Raw genomic sequence first — 17,646 nt, forward strand, 5'->3', positions numbered from 1 at the left:
TAACAATAATAAATGGAATTCATGACCTTAAAGATGTTATCAATTTATAGTGAGTGAGTGCTGTACATGCCATCAGACTGATGTCTCTTGGTGAGTATGGGTGTTTAGTATTTTGCTGTAATATGCTTAAAACACATGCACCAAGTGGGTACATCTTTACAGATTGTCATTTTTATAGTAGTACTTTAAATTTACATTTCTTCAGAAGGGTTTAACTTCATAAAGTGTTCATTATATTTACTTATTTAGATTTTTACTTTGAATCATCACCCTGTAACCATTATTGTGCTGATGTACTGTTAAATGCTAATACATACATACATGCATGCATGCATACATACATACATACATACATACATACATACATACATACATACATACATACATACATACATCTTCCTCTGGCCTTGGATTCCTAGATACATCACTTAAATAAAATATCTATCAAAATAAAATAGCATCATTTGCACTTTTATGCAATAGACCTTTCTTTATATCCTCCTCACTATTTAAAAAGTAGGATATAACGATTGCTATGTCCATTTGTTTATCTGTCTGTCTGTCTGTCAAGAAACATTTATTTCAGAGCATAACTCTCGGATCATTCAATGCATTATAACCAAACTTGCAACACTTCAAGAAGATGTATTGAAATGCATTTTGATCCTTAAAATTTTCTGCATTCAATATTTTTCTAAGTTACCATGGAAATAAAGTGAAACATAAGTAGTATACAAATTGAGTGTACTGGACCATAGTTTCTTTCTTCAGTTGGAGTCCTTATATTAGTAGAGAAATGGGGGATATGTCATTTCTCAAAGAATCTTGTGTTTTAAGTTTCTAACAGGGGACTGAGGGATATGTCATTTGCTGATGATTCTCTTGTTTTTGAAGTTTCTAACATGTATTATTTGTTTGATAGTAGCAACATGTGAGGAGAATAACCCATGTAATCAGGACTGTATAGACACTGATCGTGGGCCAAAATGCATCTGTCGTAATGGATTCCAGTTAAGAAAAGATGGGGTCACATGTGAAGGTAAGTCAGTATTCTGTGACAAATTGTTAGCATTTAGAACTATGTTATAAGTTTCTAGGTAAAAAGAACACCAGCTGTTAACACTATAGAATCATTTGAATAATAGGTAATTATATTTTTAATACAATCAACATTAAATTCTACTGGACCTAGACCAGAAAAACTTATGGGATGGTCCATTAGCTGATGATTGCCCATCATCCATTGTCTGTCCATTTGTTTGTTTGTTATTACCAAACTACACAGAGGATTCCTATGAAACTTTAAACATGCATTTATCACATAGTCTAGTTGTTCCTAAATGAAAATGGTGCCACACAAACATCCAATATGGCTACCTCAATGGCCATCTTGAAAATCCTGTTAATGTTACTCCCGAATGTATGGTCAAATCAACATGAGGTTTTAGTGAAAGACTTCTTATGATGTCAAGTGAGTCCTAAATGAAAATGGTGCCAGTCTGATATCCAAAATGACCAGAATGGCCATTTTGACAATTTTTATGTTGCTACAACTTCTGAATGGTCCTATCAACATGGGATTTTCAATTAAAGACTTCTTATGAGTCTAGCTGCTCCTAAATGAAAATGGTGGTGCTTCTTTGACGTCCAATATAGCCACCACAAAAGCCATCTTGAAAATCATATCATTATTACTACTAAATGGACATCAACATGGGTTTTCACCAAAAGACTTCTCATGATGTCTAATTAGTTGTAGTTGAAAATGGAGCCAATTTGAATTCAGTATTTCTGACAATGTGACAGTGGCCATTTTTAAAATATTATCACCACTTTTTCTAAATGGATGGTCATATCAACATGGGATTTTTACTAAATAACGTGTTATGATATCTGGTTGTTCTTAATGGTGCCATTTAGGCATTCATTATGCCAGCCATCTTCAAAACACGCATTATCACCACTTCTCCTGAACAAATGGTGTTTTCACAGAAAGACTTCTTCTGATGTTGAGAAAAAAGAATTGGTGCCAATCTGATATTGAATAAGGCCACTGTGGCATCCGTCTTGAAAATAATGTTATTTTATTATCAGTAATACCATATGGACATGTCACTGTTGCATAGCTAGTAGTATTCAAGGAAGAAAATATCTGATCGAATGATGAAAACTCTGTCCTCCCTTTAGGGTGAACCAGAATCTTTCAGAACACTATATTCCCTGTGGAGAACTATGTCCATTTCATAGCCTTCATCTGACTAGATATGGAAAGATAGTTGATGAATCTACAAAGTAAGTGAACAAGTTTGACATAGAATGGGCTGATGTACCCTCTACCTTTAAATTCCCTTTCTTAACCTTTGGTTAAGGAGGCAGAGGAAGATGAATCCTGGATGCCCAGTAAGCAGTGAAGGAGGTTTACTGCCTCTTGCCCAAAGATCTGTGTCCCAAACCTTCAGGCTCGGATGTTTCCAAAACTATCCAGTTTGGAGGAACTTTCTGGGACATAATCTAGACCAGATCTCTGTTTTCTCAAGGTTGCTAGATGATATTGTGGGTGGTCTGTTGCTCCCTCTTTGTTACAACCCTTACATCTAGCCACAAGGTTCATACTCCTTCCTAGCCCACTAAAACCTCCACTAAAACCTCCCACTAAAACTGCCACTAAAACCTCCATTTATTACACTGAAGCTGCTAAAGTGGGTATATCTATGTAGACCTGGCTTGCCTTCCAGTAGGGACCTTCTGTCACATTTCAGGGTCTCTCCCCTGCACAACCCACAGATTTGCAATTGTCTCATCTCAAATGATCTCTCTAAAATGAGCTTTTGAGCCAAGGTGCCAGGTGCATCATTTAGTTCAAAAATAATCAACCTCTAAGGTATATTATGCCAAATCTGTTGTGGTTGGTTCTAGAATGAATATTGTTACCTGCTACAGCCATTTGCGGTTTATGAAACTAAACAATATATAGTGCAAAGGTCAAAAGGTAAGAAGTCAAAAACTTATTTTGCTACAGAAAGGTGTCTGTTTCTTAGTTTTGTGATTGATTTAGAAGAAAACATGCAAGTCCTGGCTGTCCTTCTTTGAGCACAGTTACTGATTTTCTTCTGCTCCTTTTCGGAGAGAAACAATACTTTGTTTCTTCTATTTAGGGTCATTTAGTGGCTTTTTCCAACATGCTAAATTTCAAAATGCCCTGCCATCAGGACAAATTCTTACTTAAAGCAGATCAGATATTTTAAATTGCAGAGATCAGTGTCTCGATCGCTCTTGCCTAAATGGATGGAATCTATCTTGTTTCTTGTGGTTTAGAAATAAACATTCCCCCATGTTCCTTTTGGTGAAGCTTTATTTGAGTGTCTTACCTACAAGATGGGTTTTCTTGTTTGCCTTAGCATCTGCGAGACGGAAGCAAGCTCCATGCCCTATCCACAGAGCAGGGCTGTATCAGGTTCATTGTGAATATTGAGTCAGTTTCTCTTCTTTGGCAACTAGGTTTCTCATTAGTTGCTTCACTCTCAGTTGAGATCCCTAGTGTCAGCCATATCTGTGCTTGCTGGGGATGACCAAGACAGACTTTATGTGCAGTTTGGGCTCTGTGTTTTTACTTGCAGACTTTAAAGGGAGAAGGAAGAGTAGGAAATGTCTTTTCATACCTATTAAGGCAATGTTGCTCCTCCAAATGGAGAGTCATGTCAGCATTGTTTTCCCCAAGAAGACTACTTATGATACCTTGTTGGCCTGAAATGAAAATAGTGCCAAGTTGACATCCAATATGTCCACCACAGCAGCAAATTTGACAGTCTTGTTATCTCTTAACAATTATCAGAGATGGTTTCAACATTCACAAGGAAGAAATGGTCTGATCTTGAATTCCTGGAAATTCATTACAGCCAATAGGGCATCAGTCCATTCAAGGGACTCTTGTTTACTTTGAATTCATGGTAATTGTTATCTAGTATTCTTTTAAGTTAAAAATTTTGATTTATTATTATGTACAGAATTATTTTGTCAAGCTGGATTTGGTACAGTTAAGTAACAAACTTAAGCTATAATTAGTTATTGTGAAATAAAATTTTGAAAACTATTATAATACTTTTATGTTAGAATATAGTAAATTCTGTTGTTGGAATGTAGCATAAATTATTATAATCTGACGTAAATAGTTGTGTGCCATTATTATTAATATAACCATTTGATGTGTGCATTATTAACAATATAATCATTTGATGTGTGCCATTATTAACAATATAATCATTTGATGTGTACCATTATTAACAATATAACCATTTGATGTGTGCCATTATTAACAATATAAGCATTTGATGTGTGCCATTGTTAACAACATAACCATTTGATGTGTGCCATTATTAACAATATAATCATTTGATGTGTGCCATTGTTAACAACATAACCATTTGATGTGTGCCATTGTTAACAACATAACTATTTGATGTGTGCCATTGTTAACAACATAACCATTTGATGTGTACCATTATTAACAATATAATCATTTGATGCGTGCCATTATTAACAATATAATCATTTGATTGATTGGTGCAATTATTAACTATATAACCATTTGATTGATTGGTGCCATTATTAACAATATAATCATTTGATGTGAGCCATTATTAACAATATAAGCATTTGATGTGTACCATTATTAACAATATAACCATTTGATTGATTGGTGCCATTATTAACAATATAACCATTTGATGTGTGCCATTGTTAATAACATAGCCATTTGATGTGTGCCATTGTTAACAATATAACCATTCGATGTGTGCCGTTATTAACAAGATGAAGAGTGCACCAAAGTCATGTGAATTTGATCCAATTCCAACATCACTGTTGCTTGAGTGCTTAGATCCAGTATTGCCTTCACTAACTGATGTTATTAATACCTCTCTCTCATCCAGGGAATTCCCATCATTTTTCAAAACTGCCATTGTAAAGCTTCTGCTGAAGAAACCAACACTAGACCATAATGATTGAAAGAACTACTGCCCAGTTTCTAATCTCCCATTCATATAAAATTTTTTAGAAAAGGTTGTTCTATCCCAACTTGTATCTCATCTAAATTCAGACAGTCTTTTTAGCAATGTACAATCTGCATATCGCCCTTGCCACAGTACTGAAACTACTCTTCTAAAAGTAGTTAATGACATTCTCTCTGCGTTGGATAGCGGAATGATTACAGTCCTCACCCTCCTTGGTTTGTCTGCAGCATTTGACACAATATACCATGATATATTACTTCACCATCTCCAGCATGTATTTGGGATTCATGATACAGCCTTACTGTGGTTCAAGTCCTACTTGGTCAACAGGACACAAATTGTATCTGCAAATGGAATACACTCCAGCCCAGTTGATCTATGTTGTGGTGTTCCACAGGGGTCTGTTCTTGGACGTGTTCTCTTCATTCTGTACACTCAGTTGCTCTCCAATGTGGGCATGTGAGAAAGCTTGCCAGTAGCTTCTCGTGGGTCGGTGGTTCTTTCCGGGGTTTTCCGGGTTCTTCCTCCACCATTAATACTGGCCGCCATGTATAGCCTATCGTGCTGAAAAATGGTGTTAAACCCCACAACAACAACAACAACAACATCACTTGCTCTCAAGTGTCATAGATCATCATCCAGTGTCTCACCAATTGTACGCTGATGACATCCAAATATACAAATCTAGCCACCCAACTGAAGTTGATGCTACCATCCAAGGTGTATTTCTGATGTGAAATCATGGATGACATGTAATAAGCTGCAGACGAATGATGATAAAACTGAGGCTATTCTGATCACAACACAGAGACTTTCTCATTCACATCCTTTACCTCAAACAATAAATATCAGCATCACTAACATTAAATTCACACAGTCAGTACGAAACCTAGGTGTTACTCTGGACAGTACTCTCACATTGCACCAACATGTCATGAACACATGCAAGGCTGTATATCTTGAGCTGAGACGCATCAGCTCAATTCGCAAATATCTTTCAGTTGATGCCACTAAAACACTTGTGTGTTCATTAGTACTTTCAAGACTGGACTATTGTAACTCAGTTGCGTCTGGTTCATCTCAATATCTGCTCCAGAAACTTCAAAAGGTTCAAAACACAGCTGCTTGGATCATACTTAGAGTACCCCTATCAGAGCACACCTCCCCGCTGTTCTGTACCCTACACTAGCTATCCATTCGATCCAGAATCAAACACAAAATTTGTTCTCTGTGCTACGTTTCACTGTTGGACTCTAGTCCAACATACCTATCCGACCTCACCTATTTGTACACACCAGCAAGATACTTACACTCCTCTTATGACAATCGTATACTCATTATTCCCACTACCAAAACGAAGTCATATGGACAGCGTTCTTTTGCATACCAGGGCCCAGCAACATGGAATGAATTGCCCACTGAACTTAGACACAAAGACACAGTGATCACATTCAAGAGGGCTCTCAAAACTCACTTATTTCGACTGCAAGAACAAACTTAAAGACCTAATAATGTTTCCTGCCTTAAATATTCTCAGCATGTTTTTTAAAAATGTTTTCTAATTTCATGGTGTTTGTTTTTGTAATCATATCATTATATGTTTTTTTATCGTATATGTTGTCTAATGTTGTAAAGCGCTTAGAGCTTCTAAAGATTAGGCGCTATACAAAGTCCTCATTATTATTATTATTATTATTGCTGTTATTATTATTATTATTATTATTAACAATATAACCATTTGATGTGTGCCATTGTTAACAATATAACCATTTGATGTGTGCCATTGTTAACTATATAACCATTTGATGTGTACCATTATTAACAATATAACCATTTGATGTGTGCCATTATTAACAATATAACCATTTGATGTGTGCCATTATTAACAATATACCCATTTGATGTGTGCCATTATTAACAATATAACCATTTGATGTGTGCCATTATTAACAATATAACCATTTGATGTGTGCCATTATTAACAATATGGGCAGTGGCAGATGCTTTATGTGCTTGGGAAATGGACGCACCCGCCCATCCACGAGTCTCCTGCTGCCTTGCAGGTCGGCTTTGGTTAGCCAAAGGCTAAGGGAGTAAACCCTAAAAGAAAATCCAGAGTGGAGACCCTAAGGCAGCTGGACAATGTACTACATCCCCTTCTGGCAACTCCTTGGTCTGGAGAGGGATGGGCTCCGCCAGACGACTTTTGCCCAAGACACACTGATAATGCTTGACAAATCTGAGCTTACAATACCGGATCCGTCGTCACCTGGGTCAACAAGGACCACTCCTGCCATTGTCCACCAGGACGGAGGTGACGAGTGTGCTACTGGTACTATGCATACAATCAGAGTGAGATACAACATTGCCATCGCCACCTGGAACATTAGAACTCTGGCGCAAATAGGAAGACTCCAAGAGTTGACACATGAGCTGGAACACTACACATGGCACATTCTGGGACTCTGTGAAGTTAGATGGAAATCCCTAGGAGAACACCAAACCAAAGATGGGCATATATTATACTATAGTGGAGAGTGTGACAAGTCCATAAATGGAGTATTCTTCCTTGTAAACAAAGCCATCAAGGGATCTGTGCTTGAATGCTGCCCCATATCTAGCAGAATGATTTCCATTCGTCTGAAAGCATCTCACTTTAACATCACAATTATCCAAGTCTATGCTTCAACTACCGATCATGATGATGAAGAAATAGAGGAGTTTTACAACAAACTACAGGGTATTCTAAACATGGTCAGTAAGAAAGATATACAAATATTCAATCTCAGAGTTCTGTGTGAAAAGTACTCACAACATCAACAAGACATCTATCACGTGTTCATAAATGTCAAAAAGGCCTTTGACAGAGTGTGGCATGAGGCATTGTGGGCCACAATGAAGAAGTGTAACATGGGTCAAAAGTTAACCAATACCATCAAGCAGCTGTACGCCAAGGCTACCAGTGCAGTAATTGCCCAAGGTGCTGTGGGGGACTGGTTCCAGACAACAGTGGGAGTGCGTCAAGGCTGTCTCCTGTCACCCACGCTTTTCAACATCTACTTAGAGCGCATCATGAGTGAAGCCCTGGAAAACCACTGTGGGACAGTCAGCATTGGAGGGCGTAACATCACCAACCTCCGCTTTGCAGACGACATTGATGGGCTGGCAGGCAGTGAAGACGAGCTAGCCACCTTAGTGAAAAACCTGGATGAAACATCTTCCAGATTTGACATGGAGATAAGCGCTGAGAAGACAAAACTGATGACAAATAGTGGCAAACAAATCTCAGCCTAGATTAAAGTCAGAGGACATGAACTGGAAACAGTGAGCCAGTTCAAATATCTTGGTTCCATAATCACTGAAGAGGGATCAAGAGCAGAAATTTTGTCAAGAGCAGCACAAACAATGGCAGCTATGTCAAAGCTAAGACCCATCTGGAGAGACAAGAATATCTGTCTGAAAACTAAAATCAGACTATTGTGAGCTCTAGTCATCTCAGTCTTTTTGTATTCATGTGAGGCATGGACCCTGACAGCAGAATTACAACAAAGAATCCAGTCACTTGAAATGAGATGCTACAGAACCATCCTTGGCATCTCTTACATGGACCACATCACAAATGAAGAAGTGTGTAACACCATCAGGCGTGAAGCAGGCCAATATGAGGATCTCCTCACCACTGTCAAAAAGAGAAAGCTGAAATGGTATGGCCATGTCACTAGAGCCAACAGTCTATCCACAACAGTCCTGCAGGGCAGCGTCCAGGGTGGCAGAAGGAGAGGTAGACAGAGAAAAAAGTGGACTGACAGCATCACAGAATGGACCAGGAAAAGTTTTGCGGAGACACAGGTATTGGCACATGATCGAGACAAGTGGAGGGAACTGGTCAGATGTTCAGCAGCACAGTGCCTCAATGACCACACTAGGTCATGAGACTGATGATGATGATGATGATTATTAACAATATAACCATTTGATGTGTGCCATTATTAACAATATAACCATTTGATGTGTGCCATTATTAACAATATAACCATTTGATGTGTGCCATTATTAACAATATAACCATTTGATGTGTGCCATTATTAACAATATAACCATTTGATGTGTGCCATTATTAACAATATAACCATTTGATGTGTGCCATTATTAACAATATACCCATTTGATGTGTGCCATTATTAACAATATACCCATTTGATGTGTGCCATTATTAACAATATACCCATTTGATGTGTGCCATTATTAACAATATAACCATTTGATGTGTGCCATTATTAACAATATAACCATTTGATGTGTGCCATTATTAACAATATAACCATTTGATGTGTGCCATTATTAACAATATACCCATTTGATGTGTGCAATTATTAACAATATACCCATTTGATGTGTGCCATTATTAACAATATACCCATTTGATGTGTGCCATTATTAACAATATAACCATTTGATGTGTGCCATTATTAACAATATAACCATTTGATTGATTGGTGCCATTATTAACAATATAACCATTTGATTAATTGGTGCCATTATTAACAGTATAACCATTTGATTGATTGGTGCCATTATTAACAATATAACCAGTTGATTGTTCGCTTTTAATCTTTTAAGACATAGATGAATGTCGTATGGGTCAGGCTAGATGTGCATCCTTGGAAGTTTGTGTGAATACAATTGGGAACTACTCATGCCAGCCTGGGAATCATATGTCATGTCCGACAGGATTTGTGTATGATTCCACACGCAGGCGCTGTGTGTTGAGACAGACTTCAACTGACTGTCCAGCTGGCTATGGCTTCAATACAGTGTCTGGAATATGTGATGGTAAAACCTTGTTGTAAAGTATAAGGGCTATCTAACTGTGTTTTGTTTCCAGGTAGTTCTGTGTTAAATAAATTAACAAATCAATTTGCTTTTTAAGGATTCTGAAAGGAACTGTGGTAATTGCATATCAGGAAAAATATCAAAAAGATAAAGGAACAGACTGGTATGTGACAAAATATATTGGACACATTGTTACAGTATGAAGATAATTTCAGCTCTGTCATATTTTATTTTGAACCTAAAGATTGATGCTTTACCATGAAGACAAATCAGAGCTGTTGGGAAAGAATGACTATTTTCTCAACTGGGTAGACTGATGTAGTTAATATGATTGTACAATCTTGGAAAATTTTGAATATTATTAGAAGCTGGCCAATCAAGTAGTGATTAATTACTGTACACAGTAAATTTTAATAAAACTTCCAGCATCCTATAACAACAACTTTGCTTCTGAAAGGAACTGATGCATCTGTTTAACACGCTATTAATAGTAAAGCAGATCTGAATTGAACTAGGCTGGTAGGTCATCAAGTGTCTTCCCTGGGTACTACTGTAGAGTTTGGGTGTTTGTCCTGTCTGTGCATCATACTATATTGGTGGATTGGTGGATCCTCGCTGTGCTTCTTCCTATCGTGTCTTCCCTGGCTACTATTGTAGAGTTTGGGTGTTTGTCCTGTCTGTGCATCATAATATATTGTCTTCCCTGGCTACTACTGTACAATTTAGGTGTGGATCCTTGTTGTGCTTTTTCATATAGTGTCTTCCCTGGCTACTACTGTACAATTTAAGTGTGGATCCTCGCTGTGCTTCTTCATATAGTGTCTTTCCTGGCTACTACTGTACAATTTAGGTGTGGATCCTCGCTGTGCTTCTTCATATAGCGTCTTCCCTGGCTACTACTGTACAATTTAAGTGTGGATCCTCGCTGTACATCTTCATATAGTGTCTTCCCTGGCTACTACTGTACAATTTAAGTGTGGATCCTCACTGTCCTTCTTCATATAGTGTCTTCCCTGGCTACTACTGTACAATTTAGGTGTGGATCCTCGCTATGCTTCTTCATATAGTGTCTTCCCTGGCAACTACTGTAAAATTTAGGTGTGGATCCTCGCTGTGCTTCTTCGTATACTGTCTTCCCTGGATACTACTGTACAATTTAAGTGTGGATCCTCACTGTGCATCTTCATATAGTGTCTTCCCTGGCTACTGCTGTATAGTTTGGGTGTGGGTCCTGTCTGTGCTTTATCCTATAGTGCCTTCCCTGGCTACTACTGTACAATTTAGGTGTGGGTCCTGTCTGTGCTTCATACTATAGTGCCTTCCCTGGCTACTACCGTACAATTTAGGTGTGGGTCCTGTCTGTGCTTCATCCTATACTGTCTTCCCTGGCTACTACTGTACAATTTAAGTGTGGATCCTCGCTGTGCATCTTCATATAGTGTCTTCCCTGGCTACTACTGTATAGTTTGGGTGTGGGTCCTGTCTGTGCTTTATCCTATAGTGCCTTCCCTGGCTACTACTGTACAATTTAGGTGTGGGTCCTGTCTGTGCTTCATACTGTAGTGCCTTCCCTGGCTATTACTGTACAATTTAGGTGTGGGTCCTGTCTGTGCTTCATACTGTAGTGCCTTCCCTGGCTATTACTGTACAATTTAGGTGTGGGTCCTGTCTGTGCTTCATCCTATAGTGTCTTCCCTGGCTACTACAGTACAGTTTGGGTGTGGGTCCTGTCTGTGCTTCATCCTATAGTGCCTTTCCTGGCTACTACTGTACAATTTAGGTGTGGGTCCTGTCTGTGCTTCATCCTATAGTGCATTCCCTGGCTACTACTGTACAATTTAGGTGTGGGTCATGTCTGTGCTTCATCCTATACTGTCTTCCCTGGCTACTACTGTACAATTTAAGTGTGGATCCTCGCTGTGCATCTTCATATAGTGTCTTCCCTGGCTACTACTGTACAATTTAGGTGTGGGTCCTGTCTGTGCTTCATCCTATAGTGCCTTCCCTGGCTACTACTGTACAATTTAGGTGTGAGTCCTGTCTGTGCTTCATCCTATAGTACCTTCCCTGGCTACTATTGTACAATTTAGGTGTGGGTCCTGTCTGTGCTTCATACTATAGTGTCTTCCCTGGCTACTACTGTACAATTTAGGTGTGAATCCTCGCTGTGCTTCTTCATATAGTGTCTTCTCTGGCTACTACTGTACAATTTAGGTGTGAGTCCTGTCTGTGCTTCATCCTATAGTACCTTCCCTGGCTACTATTGTACAATTTAGGTGTGGGTCCTGTCTGTGCTTCATACTATAGTGTCTTCCCTGGCTACTACTGTACAATTTAGGTGTGGATCCTCACTGTGCTTCTTCATATAGTGTCTTCCCTGGCTACTATTGTAGAGTTTGGGTGTTTGTCCTGTCTGTGCATCATACTATATTGTCTTCCCTGGCTACTACTGTACAATTTAGGTGTGGATCCTCGCTGTGCTTCTTCATATAGTGTCTTCCTTGGCTACTACTGTACAATTTAAATGTGGATCCTTGCTGTGCTTCTTCATATAGTGTCTTCCCTGGCTACTACTGTACAATTTAAGTGTGGATCCTCGCTGTGCTTCTTCATATAGTGTCTTCCCTGGCTACTACTGTACAATTTAGGTGTGGGTCCTGTCTGTGCTTCATACTATAGTGTCTTCCCTGGCTACTACTGTATAGTTTGGGTGTGGGTCCTGTCTGTACTTCATCCTGTAGTGCCTTCCCTGGCTACTACTGTACAATTTAGGTGTGAGTCCTGTCTGTGCTTCATCCTATAGTGCCTTCCCTGGCTACTACTGTACAGTTTAGGTGTGGGTCCTGTCTGTGCTTCATCCTATAGTGCTTTCCCTGGCTACTACTGTACAATTTAGGTGTGGGTCCTGTCTGTGCTTCATCATATAGTGCCTTCCCTGGCTACTACTGTACAATTTAGGTGTGGGTCCTGTCTGTGCTTCATCCTATAGTGCATTCCCTGGCTACTACTGTACAATTTAGGTGTGGGTCCTGTCTGTGCTCCATACTATAGTGTCTTCCCTGGCTACTACTGTACAATTTAGGTGTGGGTCCTGTCTGTGCTTCATCCTATAGTGTCTTCCCTGGCTACTACTGTATAGTTTGGGTGTGGGTCCTGTCTGTGCTTCTTCATATAGTGTCTTACCTGGCTACTACTGTACAATTTAGGTGTGGGTCCTGTCTGTACTTCATCCTATAGTGTCTTCCCTGGCTACTACAGTACAGTTTAGGTGTGGGTCCTGTCTGTGCTTCATCCTATAGTGCCTTTCCTGGCTACTACTGTACAATTTAGGTGTGGGTCCTGTCTGTGCTTCATCCTATAGTGCATTTCCTGGCTACTACTGTACAATTTAGGTGTGGGTCCTGTCTGTGCTTCATCCTATAGTGCATTCCCTGGCTACTACTGTACAATTTAGGTGTGGGTCCTGTCTGTGCTCCATACTATAGTGTCTTCCCTGGCTACTACTGTACAATTTAAGTGTGAATCCTCACTGTGCTTCCTCATATAGTGTCTTCCCTGGCTACTACTGTAAAATTTAGGTGTGGATCCTCGCTGTGCTTCTTCATATAGTGTCTTACCTGGCTACTACTGTACAATTTAGGTGTGGGTCCTGTCTGTGCTTCATCCTATAGTGTCTTCCCTGGCTACTACTGTATAGTTTGGGTGTGGGTCCTGTCTGTGCTTCATCCTATAGTGCCTTCCCTGGCTACTACTGTACAATTTAGGCGTGTGTCCTGTCTGTGCTTCATCCTATAGTGCATTCCCTGGCTACTACTGTACAATTTAGGTGTGGGTCCTGTCTGTGCTCCATACTATAGTGTCTTCCCTGGCTACTACTGTACAATTTAGGTGTGAATCCTCACTGTGCTTCTTCATATAGTGTCTTCCCTGGCTACTACTGTAAAATTTAGGTGTGGATCCTCGCTGTGCTTCTTCATATAGTGTCTTACCTGGCTACTACTGTACAATTTAGGTGTGGGTCCTGTCTGTGCTTCATCCTATAGTGCCTTCCCTGGCTACTACTGTGCAATTTAGGTGTGGATCCTGTCTGTGCTTCATACTGTAGTGTCTTCCCTGGCTACTACTGTACAGTTTAGGTGTGGGTCCTGTCTGTGCTTCATCCTATAGTGCCTTCCCTGGCTACTACTGTACAATTTAGGTGTGGGTCCTGTCTGTGCTTCATCCTATAGTGCCTTCCCTGGCTACTACTATACAGTTTAGGTGTGGGTCCTGTCTGTGCTTCATACTATAGTGTCTTCCCTGGCTACTACTGTACATGCATGCAATCTTTCAATAAAGAATTCCAGTTAGTTATGAAGTTATGGCCGCTAGAAGTGGGGAGGATAGTATTTTTTTTCACTCACAAATTTGTCAATTTAAAACAGGGTTTTCAAATGCTAGTAACTTTTTTTATCATACAGGTATCAGGCTGAAATTCACTATACTACATATTTTGGAACCTGTGAAATCTGAGTCACAATTTGTCAATATCAATGTTATTTGTAGAAATATAACCCTGTAAAGTTAACCTTTTGTTCATTAAATTTTTTTTCTTCTTCATATTAAAGGTAGCACTACTAAGTTGTCTTCCATCACAAACAGCAAATTTGATTTTATTTGAAAACTATACCTACAGGGGATTGTATCAAATTTATATCATCTGAATCAATTTCAGTGTTAAGCTGTACATGAGGTTCAAACATGAGATAAATTACAGAATGTGAAAAATATACCCTCATAACAGAGTGCTGTTTTAGTTTTAGGATAAACTATTTTTGAGCCAGCAAACAATGAACCATGTTTTTAATCGAAGCATCAACTGCCTTTCTAACACATGCTTGAAAAAGACCTCAGATCTATTTTGCCATTTTGAGCTGCCTTTAAAGCAGTAGTTGTTGTTAATTACATTTTTAATGTAACAACAATATAATGATATATTTATCACTAATGGCAGTATAAGCTGTATTTGAATATTTAATAATTTCTCCATCAAACACATTACCTAATAACATTACATTAGGATAACTTTCTTTGCTACCTACCAATCAAGCCCTCCCAGAAACAAAGAAGAATGTCTTTCGGTCTATATATTATATAACTCTATGGAGCAACTCTTTCAGGTTAACTCCCTTTTTCTACCTGCTAGGTGGCTACCATTATATCCAGTTTAAACCTGTTTTTACTTTCATGTTTTTATATTGAGCTGTAATGATACACATTATGTTTTCACTGGTTCAAAAAACGTTAAAAATTTGTTTTAAATAGTATCTGTGAATACAGTAGAATAATTGATTAGTCTCATTAGTCTGGTGGGTGATGATGAGATGCCCCCCCACCCAGTAATTCATGTGTTACATTGGTTATGTCAAGATGCCCTTTCCACCTCCCCATAAAGACACAACAGCAGCACCAGAACATAATGAACCTGTGTATACAGTAGAAAGCACAGGTAATTCCAGCCAGGCCTTAAAATTGCATATGAAAAGTATGATTCCAAAGGCTTTTGATATTGATATGTTGGTAAGTAGAAATGTTGTTTATATATTGAAATCCTTCTTGGGATAAGCCAAGGACCCTGCTGATGAGGTGTGTAGGCATGTAATTATTTATTCAGTCCATGCATGACAATACTTGGAAAACAATTCGGATGTGAAGATTTGCAATTTCACCAGTATGGTAGAGACGTATGGTCTGTACCTACCATACTGCACCAGCTAGCCAGATCACAAAGCATATATCATTTGTACACCATTCCGACTTCTGACCATCCATTCCAGCTGTATGAATGAAATATGTAGTACGGTCAGGAGTCTCTGACCAGTGATAAAACCATCCAGATGTACCACATAGCCAGCCATACCAACCTATACTGTATGGATGGACTGTCAATACTGACCAAACTGCACCAGCCACCAGGACTGCAAAGCTTATATCATCTTTGGTATGCTGTTTAGACTGTGGACTAACTGGTCCAGCCATACAAATAAGCTTTGCACGTTTACAATGGCCAAGCATATGTTCTCTGCCAAGCAATTGACTGGATTGACCATTCCTATGAAATTCATAGTGAACCGCCTTTTTTTAAGAAGTCATCTGATTGAGCCAGATCCATAATGCAATCACTACTGACAGCATATTCAATGGCCAAAATGTAGATGCATGCCAAATGGTACATCAACAATCCTTTCCTGTTAATGGAGGTTATGGCATGGAAATGCCAGAACATGCTTATCTGACAATGAAACATAAGGAATTTAGTTCATGGCAGTGATATAAAAAAAAAAGAAGGGATTTTGTTTCATTGGAATGCCAGTTACAAGGTCAATGCCTTGGAAGATGTAGATGATGATGACGAACTGTAATCATTCAAAACGTTGCTACAGTTGTTCATAGTTCCCAATAGTTAGTGTGAAAGCTGCACAAACAGGATTTCTGCTCCAGAAGATTTCTGGTTATGAAGACCAACAGCAATTTAGACCTGTGATAGACATGTGACTCATACAAGATCAGTCTTGACATGTGCTTCAATATACTGATTCATATAGTCCCAGTCTACTTCATTATACTGATTCATATAGTCCCAGAACTACTTCATTATACTGATTCATACAGTCCCAGTCCACTTAAATATACTGATTCATATAGTCCCAGTCTGCTTCAATATACTGATTCATACAGTCCCAGAACTACTTCATTATACTGATTCATATAGTCCCAGTCTGCTTCAATATACTGATTCATACAGTCCCAGTCTGGTTCAATATACTGATTCATACAGTCCCAGTCTACTTCAGTATACTAATTCATATACTCCCAGTCTAAGCCTTTGGGCCTTCTCTAAGAGTGTTCTGTATGTCTGCTGCAGAGATGGTGACATTCCTGTACGACACACTACAAAACAGTCTTTAATTTTGGTTTTTGGTTTAAGACCTTACTTCCATCATCGCATCATGGATAATCAATGTAAAAGAAGTGGGCTCTTGTCCCTTCTCAACATTATGGTCCATCCAAGTATGGAACCCTTAATACTCTGCATATTTTTCTCATACACATTGAAATAATTGTTCATGATCAGAAAAGGCATCAACCAGAATGTTGAACTTGGATCTTCAGTAGGATGTTTAGACCATTTCAGTTTGTTCTCCACCGAGAAGGTGGTATTCCTGGATGACACTACAAAATCATTTTGTAAGTATGGGTTTTTGTTCATGATTTGAAGAACCTTACTTCCATCATTCATAGTTCAGGGTGAATAATCTGTGTAGTGAAGTCAATCCTTATCGATTCTCAACATTTTGTCCATATAGATAAGGAAATCGTAACACATTTTAACTTGGCATCTTTCTCACAAACACATTGAAACTCATGTGTCAGAGAAAGCATCAAACAAGCCATTGATTAGGCAAGGATTGTTTCTTACATCATCTTGGCCTGCTTATTATGGGGATGGACCTGTCAAAATGCCAGATTACTAGTGGACCTGTGACGGTCAGTAACATGTACATTCTTTAAGAGAAGGCTTTTCGTATCATTCTCTTGGAAATGAAAGCCATTCTTAATGCCTTCCACATGTGGGTGGAACATATCCATGAAATACAGTCATGATAATGTTGGACAATTCATAGTGACATATCTCTACAAGTGGCAGAAGAGTCACAAGACCTTTGCTTCATGGTAGTGGAATACCTTCATGGGTATTCCCAATATCATATAATATTCAAGCCTGACACATTCCTGTCCAGCTCAATATCCTGGCCAATTGTTT

The 17,646-nt window shown here is 38.9% G+C and overlaps 1 protein-coding gene across 3 annotated transcripts in view; it reads left to right on the forward strand.

Annotated features, from left to right (window-relative positions):
• The window catches only part of LOC149788582 (uncharacterized), a 91,658-nt gene that overhangs the window by 13,474 nt on the left and 60,538 nt on the right, over nt 1-17,646 (forward strand). For all 3 annotated transcript variants that reach the window (XM_089974631.1, XM_089974629.1, XM_089974630.1), the window contains exons 5-6: nt 923-1,039; nt 9,630-9,842. In XM_089974631.1, coding sequence (XP_089830757.1) covers nt 923-1,039; nt 9,630-9,842 — 330 coding nt within the window. The remainder of the gene's footprint in view (nt 1-922; nt 1,040-9,629; nt 9,843-17,646) is intronic.

The sequence above is a fragment of the Sinohyriopsis cumingii genome, chromosome 11 (assembly GCF_028554795.1).
Source record: "Sinohyriopsis cumingii isolate HCF-2022 chromosome 11, ASM2855479v2, whole genome shotgun sequence".
NCBI lineage: Eukaryota > Metazoa > Mollusca > Bivalvia > Unionida > Unionidae > Sinohyriopsis > Sinohyriopsis cumingii.